Genomic DNA, 20,644 nt, shown 5'->3' with positions numbered 1-20,644 from the left:
CTCCGCTAGTCTTTTTTCCCTTCCACCCTCAGTGCACAGGAAGATTCCATCTGTGCCTTTGTAAACATCCCCACCGCCTGAAACCTTAGCCCTGCCTGCACTTCTCTCCGATAGCAGGGAAACTACCCCAGCATAGGTATCGATTCTTTCTGGAAATACTCTTGCTTTTCCAGGAAACTGTTCTTTTCCACCTGCTTATATTATAAATGATTATATTTTTCTACTTTTGTCTTTTCCAGTAGACTTTGCGCTTCTTAGAAGATCTAAATATTCTTTTTGCAGTCTCAGTGTCTAGTTTAGTGCCTGACACATTGACTATAAAATGAATAAATAATTTTTTTTCCTTTGGCCTCCTTTAAAATAGCACATTTCCCAAGAACTTTTAAGATAACTCAGTGTTGGGGCGCCTGGGTGGCTCAGTGGGTTAAAGCCTCTGCTTCGGCTTAGGTCATGATCTCAGGGTCCTAGGATCAAGCCCCGCATCGGGCTCTCTGCTCAGCGGGGAGCCTAATTCCTCCTCTCTCTCTGTCTGCCTCTCTGCCTACTTGTGATCTCTGTCTGTCAAATAAATAAATAAAATCTTTAAAAAAAAAAAAAAAAAAACAAAACAGCGTTGTCATCAGAAGTTTTTTAGTGCTATATTCTGTAGTTATTCACCGGGTTGATTACTGCTAGTAGTAAAGCCTCGAATGAATTTGTGCTATTTCACAGTCAAGCGTGAATTTAACCTAGAGTTGAGGAATTTGATTGTCTTCACGCATGTTTTAAGTTTGTTATAGCACTTCTTTGGTTCTATGATCTCACTGGGCTTTTATATAGTTATTAAATTTCTAAGTCATTAGGAAATCTCATAATTTTGTTTACTTATTTAGAGTAGCACTTCTTTAAAAAGGAGGCTTAAAGCGGAACCCAGTGCAGGGCTCGTAGTCATGACCCTGAGATCAAGAGTCGGCTGCTTAACAAACTGAGCCACCCTGGCACCCTAGAATAGTATTTTTTTTTTTTAAGATTTTATTTATTTATTTGACAGACAGATCACAAGTAGGCAGAGAGGCAGGCAGAGGGAGAGGGGGGAGGAAGCAGGCTCCCTGCTGAGCAGAGAGCCTGATGCGGGACTCGATCCCAGGACCCTGAGATCGTGACCTGAGCTGAAGGCAGAGGCTTTAACCCACTGAGCCACCCAGGCGCCCCGAGAATAGTACATTTTGACCTTTTTGGGGTTTTAGAGCTCCTGGAAAACTTGATGAAAGCTTTAAACGTTCCCTTCACAAAATAGATAAAAGCTCAATTTTTAGTAAAATACAGGGAGGTTCATAAATGACAACTCCCATCAATCCCCACCTCATCGGGGCCGTCTTCGGATGCCTTAGGAGTGGAGATTGGAAGAAACCCCGTGTGCGCGAGGGTACAGTAGACAGTGTTCAGTACTTCGGCTTCGTGAGCAAACTGGGGGCGACTGGCCGCTGTTGTTTGGGGCATTAGGAATGTGGAATTCTGGCCTTTAAGGAACTCACCATCCGCCTGCCTGCCGCCTTCTGTTAAATTATAAACTGAACTTTTCCTTCCCAGCAAATTATATCATATTTTATTAGGACTAAAAATACCCATCTTTTGCAGAACAATTCCTTGTAGTTCAACTAGAACTTGGTAGAACAGATAGCTTTGCAAATTTTCTAAAAATGTGGCAAAAATCTGAAACAGAAGGTAATTTTTAGGAGATATACATCCCGAAAACAGCTAAAACTTTCCTATCAGTTTTTGATGGTTCCAGTTAACCAATGACATTTTCCTGAACTCACTTGCTTGGCCCATTTATGTGCATTTAATTATAACTGTTTTCTAAAATGTTGGTAACTGGGGTGCTGGGTGGGTGGCTCAGTCGGTTAAGCGATTGACTCTTGATCTCAGCTCAGGTCTTGATCTCAGAGTCGTGAGTTCAAGCCTCCTGTGGAGCCTACTTAAAAAAAAATAATAAAAAATAAAAATCGAAGTGTTGGTAACTTCTTTAGAATGAATTTTTCGTTCAGTTCTTAAAAAAATTGAACATTATCAGAAGCTCAAATGGGAAAAATAATCACAATGAGCTATTTATATTTGCCTTTAAATCTTTTATGTACATATGTACAGTTCTAATAGTGTTCAGTGTGTACTTTTTTTACTTCTGATCTTACAATAAGTACTATCCCCTGTTAATAGTTTTTACATTTCTACTTTTGATTTGCCCTTATTTAATTAAATGTTTGTATTAGAACTTCGTAAACATTTCCATTTAAGTGCCATCATGGCTGAGTTCTACCTAGAATGACCAGCTTTTTCCGTTTGAGTCCCAAGAAACGCCTCAGTCTCCGAACCACATAACTGGTCTTGTTTGTTCAATATTATATCCTTTGTGTCAAGCACACCACCTAGAATATAAAATAATGTAATATACTCCGTATCTTATATGCTAATATAAGATACTCAGTAACTATAAACTAATTATTAAAGGAATGAAGTTTTCACTATTATAAATAATGCTATAATGAGGACCTTTATTTTTTTTTTAAGATTTTATTTATTTAAGGGCGCCTGGGTGGCTCAGTGGGTTAAATAAGCTGCTGCCTTCGGCTCAGATCATGATCTCAGGGTCCTGGGATCGAGTCCCGCATCGGGCTCTCTGCTCAGCAGGGAGCCTGCTTCCCTCTCTCTCTCTCTGCCTGCCTCTCCATCTACTTGTGATTTCTCTCTGTCAAATAAATAAATAAAATAAAATCTTTAAAAAAAAAAAAAAGAATTTATTTATTTAAGAGAGAGAGAGAGTATGAGAAGGGGGAGTATCAGAGGGAGAAGCAGACTCCCTGCTGAGCAGGGAGCCTGATGCGAGACTCCAGGATCATGACCTGAGCTAAAGGCAGTTGCCCAACCAACTGAATTATTTAAAACTGTAGGTGATTTATTTTCCCCTTAACATTTTAATCTTCCTGGTTTTATAATACTGTGTCGTAAACCTGGGCAAAGCCATTTAGGACCTTTACTTTTATGTAATTTCAGGTTTACAGAAAAGCTACAAGAATAGTTAAGAGAAATCCCACATCTCTTCCCTTAGATTCTCTGTATGGGAAAATCTTGCCATATTTGCTTTTTCTCTCCTTTTTCTCTTTCACTTGCTATGTATGTGATGTTTTTCTGAACTATTTGAAGATCAAATTAATGGATATGCTACTTTATCCCTACTTCAAGACATTACCACATCTAGTGAGAATACAATGATCAAAAATCAGGAACTTCGGGCGCCTGGGTGGCTCAGTGGGTTAAAGCCTCTGCCTTCAGCTCAGGCCATGATCCCAGGGTCCTGGGATCAAGCCCCACATCAGGCTGTCTGCTCCACAGGGAGCTGTTCCTCCTCTCTCTCTCTCTGCCTGCCTCTCTGCCTACTTGTGATCTCCATCTGTCAAACAAACAAACAAATAAATGAATGAATGAATGAATGAATAAATAAATAAATATCAGGAACTTAACATTGACTCAGTCCTCTATCTAGTAAACAATTCACATTCATGTTTTGCCAGACGTGCCAATGATGCCTCTTAGAGGAAAAAATCTTAAATCATGCATTGCATTCAGTTGCTGTGTCTCTTCTTAAACTGGGGACAGTATGAGTCTTTCTTTGTATTTTAGGAAATTGATTTTCTGAAGAATGTAGCTATTTATTTTGTAGATGTTGTGTCTGACGTTTCCTCGTGATCAGATGCAGATTATGCAGTTTGGGCAAGAAGACCGCAGAAGTGATGTTGAGTCCTGCTTGGTGCCTGGTGTGGACGCACGTGCTGTTGATCAGTCCCACTCCGGGTGGCACCGACTTTGACGGTCTGATGAAGGTGGTTTCTGTCAGGGTTTTCCATCATGTCGTTACTGTTTGACTCTTTACAGCAGTAAATGGGGAATTTCTTCACACCTTTGCCCACTAGTGTCCATTGATAGTTTTTGCATGGATCTCTTACTGTGATTCTCAAGTAATTGTTATTTCTTCTACATTCATTAGTTGCCTTTCAACCGTAAGGATCCACTTTTCCTTTTCCCCTATTTATCTGTCTGTATCAGTATGGACTCAGACGTTCTTTCCATATTCAGTAGGTTAGAATCCTACTATTACTTTTTATTTTAGTGTTCAAACTCTTTTTCATTTTGCCAGTGGGAGCCCCTTGGCGGTAGCTCCTGTGCTTTTTCGACATGTCCCTCATTCTTTGCTTTCTTAATTCTTTGGCACAAGATGTTCAGCCTCATCCTGAAGGTTCTCTGCACCAGGCCTGGAATCAGCCATTTCTTCAAGGATCCCTAGTTCTTTTTAGTGAGGGAAGGTATGCAGATGCCAGGATCTAGATGCATCATTGATACTATGCGGTCATTGCTGCTAGGGCATCTCAATAGAAATAGGTACACGTGTGCATATGCGTGCCTTCATATGTGTGCTTAGACCGACACATGTAAATTTATTTTTATACATAGATCCGTACATAGCTGTGTGCACTTTAGCTACTTTTATTCAGATCCATGAGTTCATACTGAGAGCTCCAGTTCCAGTCCGGCACCCTAGAGTTTACTCCTTTCTGTCCGTTTTCCAAGTTAACTGCCTTCACGGTGAGGGAGCAGCCTGGCTCCCACAGTAAGAGGAGTATCGTGACCGGATTGCTGGGTCCTGTAGTGAAAACAGAGTGGTTTCAGAATGGCCAGTCCACGCCTCTAAACGGAGAGCCCCCTGAGTCGAGTTCCCTGGTTGTTTAGGGTTCTTGCCTTTAGCCTGAAGGCACGTGATACAGAGACTGTGTAGCTGTTTGGGTTGGTTATTTCTCTGTTCTCTTCAGTGTAGCTACATTATTCATGTGAAATTCCAATATTGATACTCAATATTGGTGTTCTTCCTCTCATCCTTGTGGGGGTTTTGTAAGTATATAAGCTAATAGCATATCATGAAACATAGGTTTCAAAAGTCAGGACTATACAGAAAGTTCTCTTCAGAATAAAGTCATTCCCTTCTATTGTAATTCTCTTTCTCTGACAACTCTGAGCTTGGAATCTCCTCAGGGCTCTGCTGACGTGAGTAATTCTCACTGCTGGACTCCAGTTGGTTTCCCTACCACCAAATTTCAACTTCTTATTTGCGAGTCTATCAAAATCTCAAGTCCTCTGATATCTGTCCCCAGAACTCTTACTTCCTTTTTTCTTCACCATCATTTGGAATAGGATTTTAGAAATGAAGAGCAAAGAACCATATCCTCAGTTTACCATCTTCTAAGAGAAATCTAGTCTTATTGACACAGTCGCTTTTATTTTCCCAGTATTTAGCATAGTGCTTGGCACGTGACCGCTCTCTGGTGAGCTTTCCTAGAAGAGACAGAGGAATGCTCGTGGGTGTACTACTCCAGAAAGATATGTGCGGATGTGTCTCAAAGACGAAAATTCGACAGCCTTCAATAATCTCAACTAAACATGCTCTGCCCCAATTTTCTTCCCAAAACGTTGTTCCATAATGAATCCTGGGCAACCCCATACCCATTAGCAGTCCTTCCCCATGGACTCCTCACCCTAGTCCTGGCTGGTCTGCTTTGTCTCCACGGATATGCTTGTTAAGGACATTTCATACAAGTAGAATAATGTATTATTTGGTGTGTGTTTGGCTTCTTCTGTTTAGTGTATAACATTTTCCAAGGTTTATCGTCTTACAGAATACCAGTACTTCATTCCTTTCTTCTGGTTTTGTGATATTTAAGTGTGTGGATATAACAGATTTTATCATTTATCAATTGATGGACATTTGAGTTGCTTTCTGTTTTTGGCCATTTTGAACATTGCTGCTGTGAGCATGTATATGTAGGTTTTTATGTGGACATGTTTTCAGTTCTCTTGGGTATATATTTAGGAATGGAATTGGTGCTTTATGTGGCATACTGGAGTATTATGAACAACTTTATGCCCCAAAAATTAAGGCAATTTAGATGAAATGGATAAATTCTGAGAAAGACACAGATTATCCAAACTCATTAAAAAAAAAAAAAAAAACTTAAATAAACTTAAAGCAAGCAAAGTAAATGAATCATTAATGTAAAGGCTTTCCAAAAAGAAAAGTCTAGGCCCAGATGGCTTTAGCAATGAATTCTGTCAGATATTTAAAGAAGAAATAAAGTTAATCTTCAGCTCTCTCTTCCAGAAGACAGGAAGGACAGCTCATTGTATGAAGCCAATATTACCTTGTTACTAAAGCCAGACAGAGATTTCACACACACACAGTAAGTATAGGCCCATATCCCTTATGAAAATATACCAAAAAACACTCAGCAAATTTTAGCAAACCAAATCCATTAATGTGCAGAAAAGATTATTCATCACCACCAAGAGGGCCTAATCCCGGGAATGTAAGGTTGGTTTAATAATAACATCAGATAATGTACTACACCACGGCAGCAAAAGAAAGGACCAGAACCACAGTATCATCTCAGCAGATACAGGAAAAGCACTTGACAAAATCCAACACCCATTCATAATAAAAACCTGGAATAAAAGAGAACTTCCTCACCAGATAAAGAATAAAGAGTATCTATTAAAAACCTACCGCTAACAGCATACTTCATGGTGAAAGACTGAATGCTTTCCCCATAAAACTAGGAACAAAGTGAGCTCTTGTCGACGAATTAACATTGTACTAGGAGGTTAGAGCCAGTTTAACAAAGGGGGAAAATGAAAAACATCCAGTTTGAAAGAGGAAAAGTTAAACTCTGTTTGCATTATTCTGTATATATAAAAGTCCCAAGGAGTCCACATACCAAAAAAACTATTAGGATGAATAAATGAATTTCGTGTTGTTGCAGGATACAAGATCAACATGTAAGAGTCCATTGCATTTGTACATGCTATCAGTGAGCGTGTACGAAAATAAAACTACAAAAATAATTTTATTCACAATTAGCTTCAAAAAGAATAAAATACTTGGGAATAAATCTAACAAAAGAAGTGTAAGACTTATACAGTGAAAACTGCAGTTTGCTGAGAGAAATTAAAGAATGTCTAAATAATGGAGATATTCCATGTTCGTGGTTTAGAAGACTCAATATTTTTAAGATGACAGTATTCTCTGAATTGATCTATAGATTCAGTACAATTATAGTAAAAATTCTAGCAATTTTCTTGCAGTAATTATGATAAGCTCATCCTAAATATATATGGAAGGGACCCAGAATAGCCAAAACAATTTTGAAAAAGAATGAAGCTGGAGGACTTAAATATCCTGATTTCAGAGCATGGTGTAAAGCTATGTCATGAAAACAGTATGTGGCCAGCGTGAAGACAGACAATAGATTAATGGAACAGAATTGAGAGTCCAGAAACAAACCTTTAAATTTAGGCTCTGCTGACTTTTGACAGAGGTACTGAGGCAATTCAGTAGCAAAAAGATACTCTTCACTATATAGTTCTGAGAAACCGGAAGTCTGTATTCAGGAAGATGAATTCAGGTCCTTTCCTGATACCATGCATGGAAATTAAGAAGTCGAAGGGATCAAAGGCCTAAATTTAAGAAATAAAATTTTTAGAAAACAGGAGAAAATCTTCATGACCTCGGGTTAGGCAAAGAGTTTGTAGATACAACACCAAACACAATCCATAGAAGAAAAAAAATGATAAATTGGAATTTATCAAAAGCAGAATCTTGTACTTCAGGAAACATTTTAAGCAAATGAAAAGACACCCACAGCCTTGGAGAAAACATTGTAAATCATGTATCTGATAAAGGAACTGTGTCTAGAGCATGTAAATAACTTACGGTTAAGTAGTAAAAATATAAACAACCTCATTTTTAAAAAGGGAAAAATTCTAATATATATATATAATGCCAAAGAACATATGGAAATGACTAACAAGCACCTTAAAAAGATGCTCAGCCTTGTAACTCATTAGAGAATTGCAAATTAAAACCATAGATAAAATTTCCTACTCACTGTATAATTGCTGTCATCAAAAAGACCAAAAATAATAGTTGCTGGCCAGGAACCGTCCTGCATCGCTGGGGTAGTGTGAAGTGTGATGTAGCCATTTTGGAAAACACTTGGGCGGTGTCTTTAAAAGTTAAATGTAAACTTATCATTTGGCCTGGTAAGTCCGCAAGAGAAATGAAAGCGTGGCCATGCAAAAACCTTGGTACAGATGAGCCTAGCAGCGTTCTTCGTAATAACCAAATACCGGGAACCCAGGCAGTGCCAGTCAGCTGGTGAAGCCCTCAACACGGTGTGGTCTGCCCATGCGCTGGAGTACTTTCCAGCCAGGAAAAGGAGGTACTGATTTGCACTACAACATGGATGAACCTTGAAAACAGTGTGCTGACAGAAGCCAGATGAAAATGATTACAAATCATACAAGTCCATTTCCGTCAAGTGTCCTGAAAAGGTAAATCTGTAGAGAAAAGCAGATGAGGAGGAGGGCCATGGGCAGAGAGGGGTGTGACTACGAAGAGCCACAGGCGATCTGGTCATAAACCCGGTGCAGTGGGTGGTAATTGTACAACTTTGTAAATATATGAGAAACCATTGACTCTTACGTTTAAATTATATCTCAAAAATGTACTTTCTAAAAAAACAAAGATGAGGCAGGAAGTGAGAGGATGTGCCTAACACTATATATCCTTGCACGGAACTTCCCACTAACCTTCTAGGTGGGTGATGGCATCTTATTTTGTTGTTGAGGACATTGAAGCTGAGCAAACATCAGTTCTCTGGTCAAAGTAGCCCAAGTAACTGTGTTGCCAAGAATATAAGGTCATAAAATGTTGATTAAAATGTGATTCACTAGGGCACCTGGGCCACTCAGTCAGTTGGGTGTCTGCCTTCAGCTCAGGTCATGATCCCAACATCCTGGGATCAAGATCCATGCTGGGCTTCCTACTCAGAGGGGGGTTTGCTTCTCTCTCTCTGCCTGCCACTTCCCCTGCTTGTACACTCACTCTCTCAAATAAATCAATCTTCAAAATAAAATGAAATCAATTAAAAAAATAAAATGTGATTCACTAGGTAGGAGAATTTATTTGAAAATTACAAGTGCTCACATGACATATTCTTTTTTTTAAGATTTTACTATTTACTTGACAGATCACAGGTAGGCAGAGAGGCAGGCAGAGAGAGAGGGGGAAGCAGGCTCCCCACTGAGTAGAGAGCCTGATTCGGGGACCGATCCCAGGACCCTGAGATCATGACCTGAGCCGAAGGCAGAGGCTTTAACCCACTGAGCCACCCAGGTGCCCCTCACATGACATATTGTTATTGAAAACACCTGGAATGTGGTTCAAGGATGACAACCAGAAAAAAACACCAGGGAGTGGTTTCTGGAGTCATCTTCTAGCCCAGGTTAACTTCACTGCTGAGGATGACTGGGACCTTCTTTGTATACATAGGGGATTTAAAGAGAGTGATGCTGAATAGTCTGTCTGAAAGCAGTGGAAATGGAGAGTGGGGAAAAAAAATCCTATTTTAAGTTTTTAACCTCAAGATAAGAAATCTTACGGAAATTACAGTTTCAGCACTTGGAAAGGGAAGTAGTACCCATAGATAAGGGTAGATCAAGGTACATAAGGTGAGAAATTAATCAAGAAAAGATTGAAAGTACATTGAAATTTCCTAGTAGTACAAAGATAAATGAGAAAAGACATTTGCCTTTCTAGATAGAACAGGGGCAGTTCTTCCAGGTGTCAAAAGTGGAAGAGTGTGAACCTGCCCAACGTAGGACCCAGCACAACATCAGGGGCTCAGAGGGAGAGAGTGATCAGGTAGATTTAGAACTGAAACAGTAACGGAGCCTGATTAATGATACAGGTGTAGCTGTATTTAGCAAAAACAGCAATAAAGAGGCAATTTTATCTATTTTTGAGAAGGGGGAAAGAGGAATACATGGTCCCTTTTTGATAAGCAATAAGAAAGATGTGTTTATGGGATTCACTGAGTCCACGTAACACTTCTGTGCAGCAGAGTGGGGGCCGGAAGAGCAGACTCAGTACCGAAACAGATGTCTGATTTCTTCCCAGCTCCTTGCCGTGTGAAAGAAACACTGCCTTAGAGCTAAAATGAGGAGAGTTGAATTCTGGATGTTCTTAGTATAGACCAGAAGGCTCAAAAATAGGTTTTAGGAGGACAGAACTGAATTTTTTAAGAGAGAGTCTTTCTTCTTTAGCTTAGTGATAGATTTTATCACCAAAAAGTTCTCTTTTACATAAGGTCTTTGTTTCAATGTATTTATGGGTTTGAAATATTTATTTTGATTGGTCTAGTTCTTCTATAATGTATCAAGTCTTTTATACCTCACAGAAATACTACGCTGAAAATTTATAGGCGCTTTTTGTCTTCTTGAGCTCTCTGTCCTGAGAAAATACCTCTGGGGTTCTGCTTTATACATATATATGGTTGGGGAGACCCTAGAACCAGTTCCAGCTGGTGTAGGCAGCCCACGTTTGTGATTATGTGGCATTTACTGAGAACTGACAGAGAGGGCCTCTTCTCTAGTGCCTTCTGTAAATAGCATCAGAATTACAGCTCACTGGGGACGGCTGGCATCTGCTTTATGGAAGGTTTTCTATGACTGCCTTATGAGTCATTTCTGCTTTGGGCAGAGAGAGTGTATTCTTTTCGTCACACTTGCCTCTGTGACTCCACAGGCCTAACTTCTAGACATATTTTAGACCTCTGTTGGCCAGCGTGGCAGGCATTAGCCACCTGTGGTTTTTAAGCACATATAATGGGGCTAATTCTAATTGAGATGTGCTATTACATACAAATCACACACTATTTTCAAAGACTTAATATAAAAAAAAAAGTTTTGAGACTGATTTAATGTTAAAATGATAATATTGTGGAAATAGTTTAACCTATTCCTTTTTAATATTTTCAGTAGGAACACTAGAAAATTTTAAATTACATAATTATTTAAGTTTCTGTTGGACAACATTGATCTCGAACATTAAGTAATTCCAGTGAATGTGTTTTAGTTTCCAGCACTATATTTATAATGTCCGTTAGTTGTTTGTATACAAATGTTTGTTCTCCTTACAACAAAAAGAAGTTTGGGCATCTTGATTCTTTTTGTAATGATCTCTCAAATAACAGTTTCCTCGAGCTTCATTTTTCATTCTTTTCTGGGATTCATCATACCCTTGCATGCTACTGTCTCCGGGACAGGGAACATGTTTCCGACAGGCTGCGGGGGAGCTGATCTCAGGCAGAGCGGCTCCGTGGCCTCTGGGCGCGCCGCAGCTGTTCCCCGCTGTTCGCAGATGTGGTTGACGCCGAACTTCAGAGGAACACCCAAGTTTTAGTTCTCGCCTTCGCTGTTTTGTTCTGATTTTTCTAGAGAGGCCACTGCAGTTTCTGATGGAACCCGCTTCTCAGGGGCCGGGGCGCTCGCGCGTTTCCTCCCCAGACCGGCCCGCCCCGCCGGCTGCCTCCTGATGTCCCGCCTGGACGGCTTGGGCGCCGCGCGCGGGGCGGCCGTGTCGCTCTTGCCTCTAAAGGAGGATCGCGGTTTGGGTTCTCACGTCGGTTTCCTCAGAGCCGCTACGGGTGGCAGGGACACCCCCGCGAGAGGCCACCGGGCGGCCGGTGACCGGTCACCGTGGGGTCGCGGCGCGGCCGGACGCAGGCGTCGGCGCCGCGGGGGCTCACGCTCTCGCGCTCTCTGCCCCCGCCCGCAGGCAGCACGGACAGCACGCCCAGCAGCACCGCCACCGTCATCGCCGCCGCGCCGCCCGCCGCCGCCGCCGCCGCCGCCGCCTCTCCCGCGCTGAGTCCCTCCCCGTCGGCCTCGGCCTCCACCTCCGAGGCGTCCAGCGCCAGCGAGACCAGCACGACCCAGACCACCTCCACGTTGTCCTCGCCCCTCGGGACCAGCCAGGTGATGGTGACCGCGTCTGGGCTGCAGACGGCGGCCGCCGCCGCCCTCCAGGGAGCCGCCCCGCTCCCGGCCAACGCCAGCCTCGCCGCCATGGCCGCGGCCGCCGGCCTCAGCCCGGGCCTCATGGCGCCCTCGCAGTTCGCAGCTGGGTAAGCAGCGCCCGCCTCGGGCGCGTCCCGCAGCCGCTGGGGGCCCTCCCTGCGGTCGCTCTTGGGGAGACGCCACCCCCCTCAGGGCCCCCCGACTCTCCTTAAAGCCGTGGGCGGGGGGCGGGGCGGGGGGCGGCCGCGCCGGGGCTTCCTCGCGACGACGAGGGCGAGGACGGGGCGCGCGCCGTGGGGCCCGGAGGGGGCCCCGGTCTGTGGCGCGAGCGCTGCCCGCCGCCGCCGGCCGCTTCGCAGACCCACACGAGCGAGCAACGGGACCCCGGTTTACTGTCAAGCGTGGAAGGGTCGCTTGAAATGCGGTCCTTTCTCTGGCACTTCTGTGTTTTGTTCTGGAAAAGGGGAGACAGTCCTTGAAAGAAGAGTCACCAGAACCGCGGGTTTTAGGTCCGGGGCGGGGGGGGCTTCATGTCCTTATTTGGCTGCGTGCCGGGAGCAGCCGGAAAGCACGAGGCAAGCCCTGGTCCCGCACGGAGGGTGACAGAGACGTCCTTGACCTCCGAGCCCCGTTGCCCTTGCCCTCCGGCGGGAGCTCAGCCCGGCAGCCGCGCCGTGTAACGAGTGGCCCCTCTTTTGACCTTGCAGAGGTGCCTTACTCAGCCTCAACCCAGGGACCCTGGGCGGCGCCCTCAGCCCGGCCCTCATGAGCAACAGCACACTGGCGACCATTCAAGGTCAGTGGACCGTCCCCCTCGCGGCGCTCTGCTTTCGCGCGCGCGCTTGTTAACCGGGGGGTCTGCTGTGCTCGGGCGAAGGTGGCGGGAGGGCTGGGTTGGTGATGCCCATGAACCGCACGACCAAGAAAACGTCCTTGTAGAAAAGCTTTTTTTCCGCACGCGGTATAGGGATCGTGTGTAAGAACAGGAAGTGTCTAAGAAACGAGGACTCCGTGCTGCTGTTTGTCTCCTTAGGTGAGCAGACGTGGAGGCAGAATTCCCCCCTGACAGACTGACCTAAGTAGACAACCAGGACCCATCCCAGGCAGACTTGACCCAGAGACAGTCTCCAGTCCCCGCCGCGCCCCTAAGAGCGGCTGTAGGAGGTGGTCCCGGAGTGAGTTAACTTTGAAGCCCGTTCTGCGGACTCCGGGCGCACTTGCCGTGGTTCGGTTCCGTCCCTCGCCCGTCCCCGCCAGCACAGCCCGCGCAGGCCCTTGGACGGTCTCCTGTCGAGGCCCGCGGGTCGCCTTCGGCCTCCGTGCTGTCCAGGCGGGAGCCGCTCCTTCCAGACGGGAAGGGTTTTGCTTATTTGGCTTCGGAGCTTTGTGTCTGAAGATGCTGTTAGGGGATTCAGGAGGACAACCGGAGACATCAGTGTATTAATCAGAGAATTTTTTTCTTAAGATTCAAATGTTTTGTACTTAAATGAGAGTTCCTGGGGCCAAACAGAAGCTGTTAGCCAACCTCAAGTCCGACCAGTGTTTCCCGAATGGGGTCTGCAGTCTGCGGTAGTGAGTGGGAGGGACGGACACATCTAAGACGTGACCTCGGTCACTTTCTAGGGTTCCTAGACCCAGCTCCAGCCACCGTGCCCTCCCCACCCCCAGCGGCGAGGCGAGCAGCTGTCGCATACCAGCAAGGTGTCGGAGAGTTCAAGTGGACTCCGATACCGTCTCCCTAGAGGCAGCGCCCGACATCCCGGCTTGGGGTCCAGCCCTTCAGACCGCGGTCGCAGGCCCCGGCGCTTCCCGGGGCCTTCTGACCAGTCACAGATCCAAGGGCCCCGCAGTCTCCTCCTTAGGATGCGTCTCGTGCTCCGCTCGCAGAGCTCAGGGAAGCCGTTGCTTAACGCTCAGCAGCTTGTGAAAGGGCACGAGGAAGGGCCAGGTCCGCAGCCAGAGGGGAAGGCGCGGCAGGTGGGGTGCCAGCCCGAGGACTCTCTGGCCAGGGGAAGCTTGGGGCCTGGCTCAGTGGCAGGTAGAAGTTTCCTGGTTCTCCCAGAGGGGAAGCTCTCCAAAAAAGACCCAAAGCTGTCCTCTTGGGTTTTAACAGAGGCTTCATGACTGTCATGATCCACGAAGTCCCTGGCCCTTGGCGGAGTCAGGCCCCGTCCCCTCTCCCATCCCGCGAGGCTGGGGGTGGGACTGCAAGTTCCGACCCTGTGGTCACGTCGTTTGTCTTGGGGCAGCCAGTCCCTGCCCTTGGGTGGGGTCTAAAAGCCACCGTCCCTGATACTAAGATACCCATTCCACCTTTCTGGCTCTGAAGCGTTCTCAGGAGCTGTGGATGTCGACTCGATCTACCTAAGAATTACTAATTTGGTCACTCAGGTGACTGAATGACCAAATCCGTATTTCTTATTAATCGTTACGTGACAGTTGGCTTACGTTATATTGGGTTTCTCATTGACTAAATCGTATGTAAAATTGATGGTTAGGGCTGTAAACTTTTTGATATGAGGATTTCTTTCTGGCATAAGATTTGTGATAAATTACTTTTCCTCTTGCGTGAGGGTGTACCTCTGGGCTCTAGTGATGCCACAAAGGCAAATGCCTTCTGCAGGGCCCAGCTGAGATTAGAACGAGTACTTTCTGGGAAGCTCTGCAACTGTTCGATGACTAGAAGCCTAGAACCTCAGAAAACGTCAGGCTACGCCAAGTCTTGTTAATCATTTTGTTGTTGTTTTTTCTTGTTTTTTGTTTTGTTTTGTTTTAAAGATTTTATTTATTTGACAGGCAGAGATCACAAGTAGGCAGAGAGGCAGACAGAGAGGGGGAGGAGGCAGGCTCCCTGCCTAGCAGAGAGCCCGATGGGGGGCTCAATCCCAGGACCCTGAGACCATGACCTGAGCCAAAGGCAGAGGCTTAACCCACTGAGCCACCCAGGTGCCCCTAAACTTGCTTTTTGTATGCCATGTCCAGAGTCAGAGACTTTCCCTTCAGTCCCCCTAGCTTGCTTTATGTATTCTGTTAGAAATGAACCGGATTTTTAGTGCCATTAGAAAACCCCTCAGATCTTCACGTGCAAATGTGGTTATATGGGTGGGAGGGCCATGGCGGGTTGTCAGATCGCAGAAGAAGGGATTAAATGAGAGTGCCCAATTATTTAGAAGTCCGGTGATACCTTCTGTGGGGACAGAAGTGACAGCATCGCAGAGAGATTCTCCCTCATGAGAGCAAGTCCTAACCTTAGTGAGCCCCTTAGGCCACCTCGGCCTGTGCTGTCCTCACCCCTCCCTCTCTGCGTCGTCGTCGTCCTCCGTAGGAGTCCTGGGAGTCCGACGTGATGCCTCAGCAAGGGCGGCGCTAGCCGCACCTGCCACTTTATTTGGTTATAGATCATGATTTTAGCACTAAAGTCATTTGGAAAGATGGTTTTCATCTTTTTTTTTTTTTTAAGTGCTCAGATTTATGAATAATGCCAGTTGGCTAAAAGCAAATTATATCTTAATGCCCCAGTCACTGTATCTAGTTTGCCTTTTGAATCAAAGTGTAAAATCAGCACTCTTCATTAAAGATGAAATTATCAGACTTAATATTAATACTCCTCAGAGGGCGAGGTCCTCTAGGAAGTTGAGGCCCCGAGACGGCCTGGCAGCTCGGCTTTGCTCGTTCCTGGCCCCCCCACCTGTGCTGCTTGCGCCCATTCGTTCAAATACAGCAGTTCAGGCTCTTCCAGAATTACAGATGCGCTTCAGCTGGTGGCAGGAGAGCGCTGGGATTAAGATAGAAAGTCAATAAAGGGTTGCCCTTTTCCACCGAGGTTGTGGGAAGACTACATTAGATGTGCTACTTTGGCTTCTCCAGAATGGTTTTAACGTTCTCCTTTCTGCCTGTTTGTGGGGGTTTTGTCTGTAGCTCTTGCCTCTGGTGGCTCCCTTCCAATAACGTCACTGGATGCCACTGGGAACCTGGTCTTTGCTAATGCAGGCGGAGCCCCCAACATCGTGACTGCCCCCCTGTTCCTGAACCCTCAGAACCTCTCTCTGCTCACCAGCAACCCCGTGAGCTTGGTCTCTGCCGCCGCAGCCTCCGCAGGGAACTCTGGACCTGTAGCCAGCCTTCACGCCACCTCCACCTCCACGGAGTCCATCCAGAACTCTCTCTTCACAGTGGCCTCCGCCAGCGGGGCCGCCGCCGCCACCACCACCACCGCCTCCAAGGCACAGTGAGCCGGCTGGGCTGCACGGGGCTGCCACCAGCCTTGTCCACTCGCGGCACGATGGGCTGCCGGCCAGGCTGAGACTGAAAAATGTGATTGGCTTCCTCTTGCCATGTTTCCGCAGCAAGGGAGAGGAGGGAGAGGAGGAGAAAAACGCATACCAGAAACAAAGGATGGAGAAAGGACAACATTTGCCTAATTTTGTAATAAAACACTGTCTTTTCAGGATTGCTTCATGGATTGGAGAACTTTCTAACCAAAAAGTTTAAAAAAAAAAAAAAAAGCAGAAACAAAAAATCAAAAACAAACAAACAAAAAAAGAAGTGAAAGGACTACTTACCATTTCCAGCAGTCATGATGACAAGTTAAGGTGGGTTACCAATTCCAATATAGGAAGGGGATTTCTTGTTTGTCTAAATTTCTTTTTTTCTTAAAAAAAAATCATTTTTATGGGTCTGTTGTACAGGCCATTAAGTCATAACAAGGTGTTTATAATCGTATCAATTGTGTTGGGGGTTCCTTTCTTAACTGGTACAATTTAGGCAGGCCTGTATTACTGTATCTCTATTATTATTGTTGTTGTTGTTATTGTTTTTTATATATATATATATAGTTTGGACATGTTTATCTCTTGCTCCTGGATCCTATTTCAGTGAGCTCCCACACTGTGGGGAGGGTGGGTTTGGGGGTAAGGGAGACTTACGTTCTTAACTGCGGGGAATGTTCTTGCTGGTTTCCTTATCCTTGATGACTCTTACAGAGGTGCTAGAAAATTATTTTCTTTTGCCACTTATGCAAGAGGCTTGGTGCAGAAGCTGAAGGCAGTGTGTGCAAACACGCCCACTCCACACATGCCCCCCCCCCCCCCCGTCAGGTGGTGCCTTCGGAGCACTTTTGTGTAGGAAGGAATTCCTGCTGAACTGTAGCTCTCACTCACCCCAGATCACTGAATGACCCTGAGGCCCAGGTCCTGCGGCGCACGGGTGCTGCTTCCGCGACTTCCCGTGGGGACGGCCGTGCGCGGCAGGGCAGGATCTGGGCCCAAAGCGCAAAGACTACTGCAGACCCCTGACTGGGCGGTTCTCCTGATTTCTTATCTCCTGAAAAATGCTCCTACTGTTGGTGTGTTGGTTTGTGTGTTTCCATTTCATGGAAGCTTTTCATCCAAACTTCCTTTCACTGACTTGGCAAAGAGGGACTGATTGAGATTGGGAAACTGCCCTTCTTTCGTTTTCCGAAGGAAGCCACTAGACGGCTGCCATCAGCTCTGTATTCCCAAAGAGGAGTGATGGGAGGAGTCTGAGGCTCCCCCCTTGCCCCCTGGCCGCAGACCTCTCTTTCACGGGCCGGCGCGTGCATGCCTCTGAGCCGAGTCTCTCCTTGCTTCCCCGGCTGCAGAGCGCACCGCTGGCTGGGCACGGGGTCTTGAGAACCTTCCTGAGCAGGAACTTTGCACACACCTCAAGTGTCTCCTTGGTTTGCTAGTGATGCCCCAGCTATGCCCCAGCTAGGCGGGTCACAAGGGCAGCACACGTCTGGCTCTACGACGGAGAAGGGGATTAGCTTCTGGAATTGTTGGCAGGGAGTTCTAGACTATGTAAACGAGCCCGTGGAAAGGAAGAGTTGATGAAGTCGATGCAGAGGAATGAGGGTAGCTTGGACATTCAGTTCCCCTTCCTGTCCGCATGCTGCGAGGACGGTATCTACCCGAACGGTTCGCGGAAGACCGGATCGCTGCGCTGGGGCTCGTCTGAGCTCCCCTTCGTGTTGGAGGTCACGGTTCCCGCGTGCTGTCCGTGGGTGCTCGCTTCTGTCTCTGGTGGCCTGAGACTGCACTTGCACCCCTGCTTTTGAGCTGGGGTCTCAGCGAGGGTGTACAGGTCATCTGCGTTCTGAGTGTTCCGCTTGTGTCCCCGAGGGAGCTTGGGGTCTGTGTATCTGTCTCTTTGCGGCGTCGGGAAAGGTGGTGACAGGGACACGGTGTGTGTGTTTCTTCGTGGTCGTCCAGGTGGGAGACAGGCACCTTAACAGTAAAAGGCCGGAAACATTTGTAGTCCCTTTGTTAGTCCTTCTTTTGTTGCTTCTGTCTTCCTGTTTTATTTCAGAGTATTTAATTATCAACCTAAATTTCCTCTTCTCACCGTTCATCTTCCCTAAAATCCCTCCAAAATCTGCAAACTGCAAGCAGGGAAACTAACAAATGTCCATCCACCTTTTTAATGAGTGGTGTGTGTTGTTTTGTCTTTTATGTTGTTGTTGTTTTTAACTAAGCTTGAACCAAAGTCAATTTTTAGCAAGCTGCTGTACTAATGGACTAGTTTATAACGTGCATTTCAGACACATTGAGGAGATAGATGCTACTGACAATTTCTTTTCTCATTTGTCTTTATTAATTTTATATAAAAGTTGCTGCTTGTTTTAATCATTTATGTTGGTAAATCGTAATACCCTCTGGGCAGACATTAACTTGATTTTAACTAGTTTATTTAGTTCGGTGTGTAAATAGAAGGGCAGTGTCAGTTACTAGTTTCTCTCCTCTCCATCTTGCTATTTCTCTGATGTAGTTACGTTTACTCTTTTATCCTGACTTGACACCTCTGACTTTAGTCCGTGCAAATGGTTTAGGGCTCTCAGTGAGACTGTGGCTGCCCGTTGGAGCGATCCCTCCCCGGGGGGGTGGTAAGTTAGGAGGACGGGCTCAGGGAGGGAAATGCTGATGCCCACCATCCCGGATTAGAGGCTTCAGCATTAATTTCCCAAAACAGCTACCAAAGGAAGTGTGGAGTCCTCGGGGACTCACACCCAGTGGGTGTAAAGGAAGGGCAAGGAAAGGCTGTGCTTGCTTGTTTTCCTGTGTGGTTCAAAAGATGCCCTGTCTCCCAGGTACGATTCGCCAACGGATTTCTTTTTTTTTTTTTTTTTTTTTTTTGGTGGCGCTTCGGGATTGTTTGGGGTGTTCGCTCTTCGGCGACTTGGAGGCGAATTGCCAACGGATTTCAATATTCTAAAAGATATTAAGCTTTAAATGTCAGTACAATGGCCTTCCATTCCCTGCCCTGTGTGTGTGTTCTCCGGCCATCCTGGGATAGGGGGATTCTGCCTTTCGGTGTGTGCGGATCACTTTTTGAGTATAAACCTTAAACCAGCGTAAAAATCTGTGTTTAAAAGAAATAAATCCTTAGACAAAGGTAACTTTAAAAATTTTTCTCATTTTTTTCCTTAAAGACAGGTTGTAAAATGAAAGGCCTATCTGCACATGTACACGTGGAACACTAACACTTTGTTGACCGGTGTTTAGCTTAACATCGCCTCCCCATCAGCACCCCTAGACAGGCTCCTGATCGTACTGTTTCACAACCCAAACTTTAGTCCTTTTTTTACTTTATATTTCTTTATCATCTCAAGAAATGTTTTTTGCTTTGAATGACTCTCCGAAGCGAAGGTACTCAGACTTGACTTTTAACCCCCTTTTATGGGACAGTCTAGAAATTAAGGGGGCCCTTTGATGAAAAAGAGGTGTTTGGTAGTTTCTGCGTTTCTCAGCAGATGGGCCAGATAGGTCATCATTAACTCATTGTACATTCTAATTTTATCCCCCCTAATGATTATGCAAATTTTATTTCATTCCTGAATTTGGTGAATACATATTAAACCAAAGACTAATTCTGAATGCATTTATGGTGATACTATATTTGCCCATGGTAATGGGCCCTCCCTAGGGAGTGGTGAATGTAACTGAATCCTGCTTATCACAAGCAGGCAGTTTGGACATGAACTTTATACCCTGTATGAATCTGAAGGACAGAGCAGAAAGACCTAGAAAAGGGCTTTTCATAGGAACAATATTATTGTTCCTACTTTAAGAAATAAGTTGAGTGCTATATTAGTTTAAATGTTTCTGAAATTATATAGGCAGCTTTTTAGAATTAAAAAAATGTTCATCTCCATTACCTGATGCAGTACACACTTCCATTTATTTGATAAGAACAACCAATACCATCCCAATTTACTCAACTTACTACTCAAGAAATGGAACCAAAGTAATCCAATTTTGATTTTGTGTAGGACCATACCGATCTGTACTTCATAGTGGCATTATTAGAAATTAAGTTTTTTTAAGGGAAAATAAGGTTAGAATTAAAAGATTTTTAGTGAGATTATCATGCTGTTTTGTTCTACATAGTTCATCCATTCTTGGGGGAAACAAGCACAATTATACCTCTGTTTTATATTATTTTGTCCTATTCTCCCTCATGTAAATGGGAAGGTGGGGGAACCCTAGTCTATATTACCCAGAAGCACAGACATTGCTTGATGCAATATTTAAGGTCAGCCCAATCTTTAACATTAAATTTCCTGTTTAAATCGCAGGGAAAGCGGGATACATTTGCAAATACAGGAAATCACTGCAGATGTTTAAAGTTCTAAATCCTGATGGTAAACATAGAATTAGTGTGTAACAAACACCTGGCTCACAGAAGA

At 45.2% G+C, this 20,644-nt stretch overlaps 1 protein-coding gene across 8 annotated transcripts in view; it reads left to right on the top strand.

Moving 5' to 3' along the window:
• Positions 1 to 17,335, top strand: part of POU2F1 (POU class 2 homeobox 1) — a 172,447-nt gene extending 155,112 nt beyond the window's left edge. For all 8 annotated transcript variants that reach the window (XM_059147094.1, XM_059147088.1, XM_059147087.1 and 5 more), the window contains 3 exons: positions 11,699 to 12,047; positions 12,648 to 12,736; positions 15,859 to 17,335. In XM_059147094.1, coding sequence (XP_059003077.1) covers positions 11,699 to 12,047; positions 12,648 to 12,736; positions 15,859 to 16,172 — 752 coding nt within the window. In that variant the 3' untranslated portion in view covers positions 16,173 to 17,335. The remainder of the gene's footprint in view (positions 1 to 11,698; positions 12,048 to 12,647; positions 12,737 to 15,858) is intronic.
• The last annotated feature ends 3,309 nt before the right edge of the window (positions 17,336 to 20,644 follow it).

This window comes from Mustela lutreola, chromosome 14 (genome assembly GCF_030435805.1).
Source record: "Mustela lutreola isolate mMusLut2 chromosome 14, mMusLut2.pri, whole genome shotgun sequence".
Lineage (NCBI taxonomy): Eukaryota > Metazoa > Chordata > Mammalia > Carnivora > Mustelidae > Mustela > Mustela lutreola.
The sequence above is the reverse complement of the archived record's forward strand: the minus strand, read 5'-3'. Positions and strand labels throughout refer to the sequence as shown.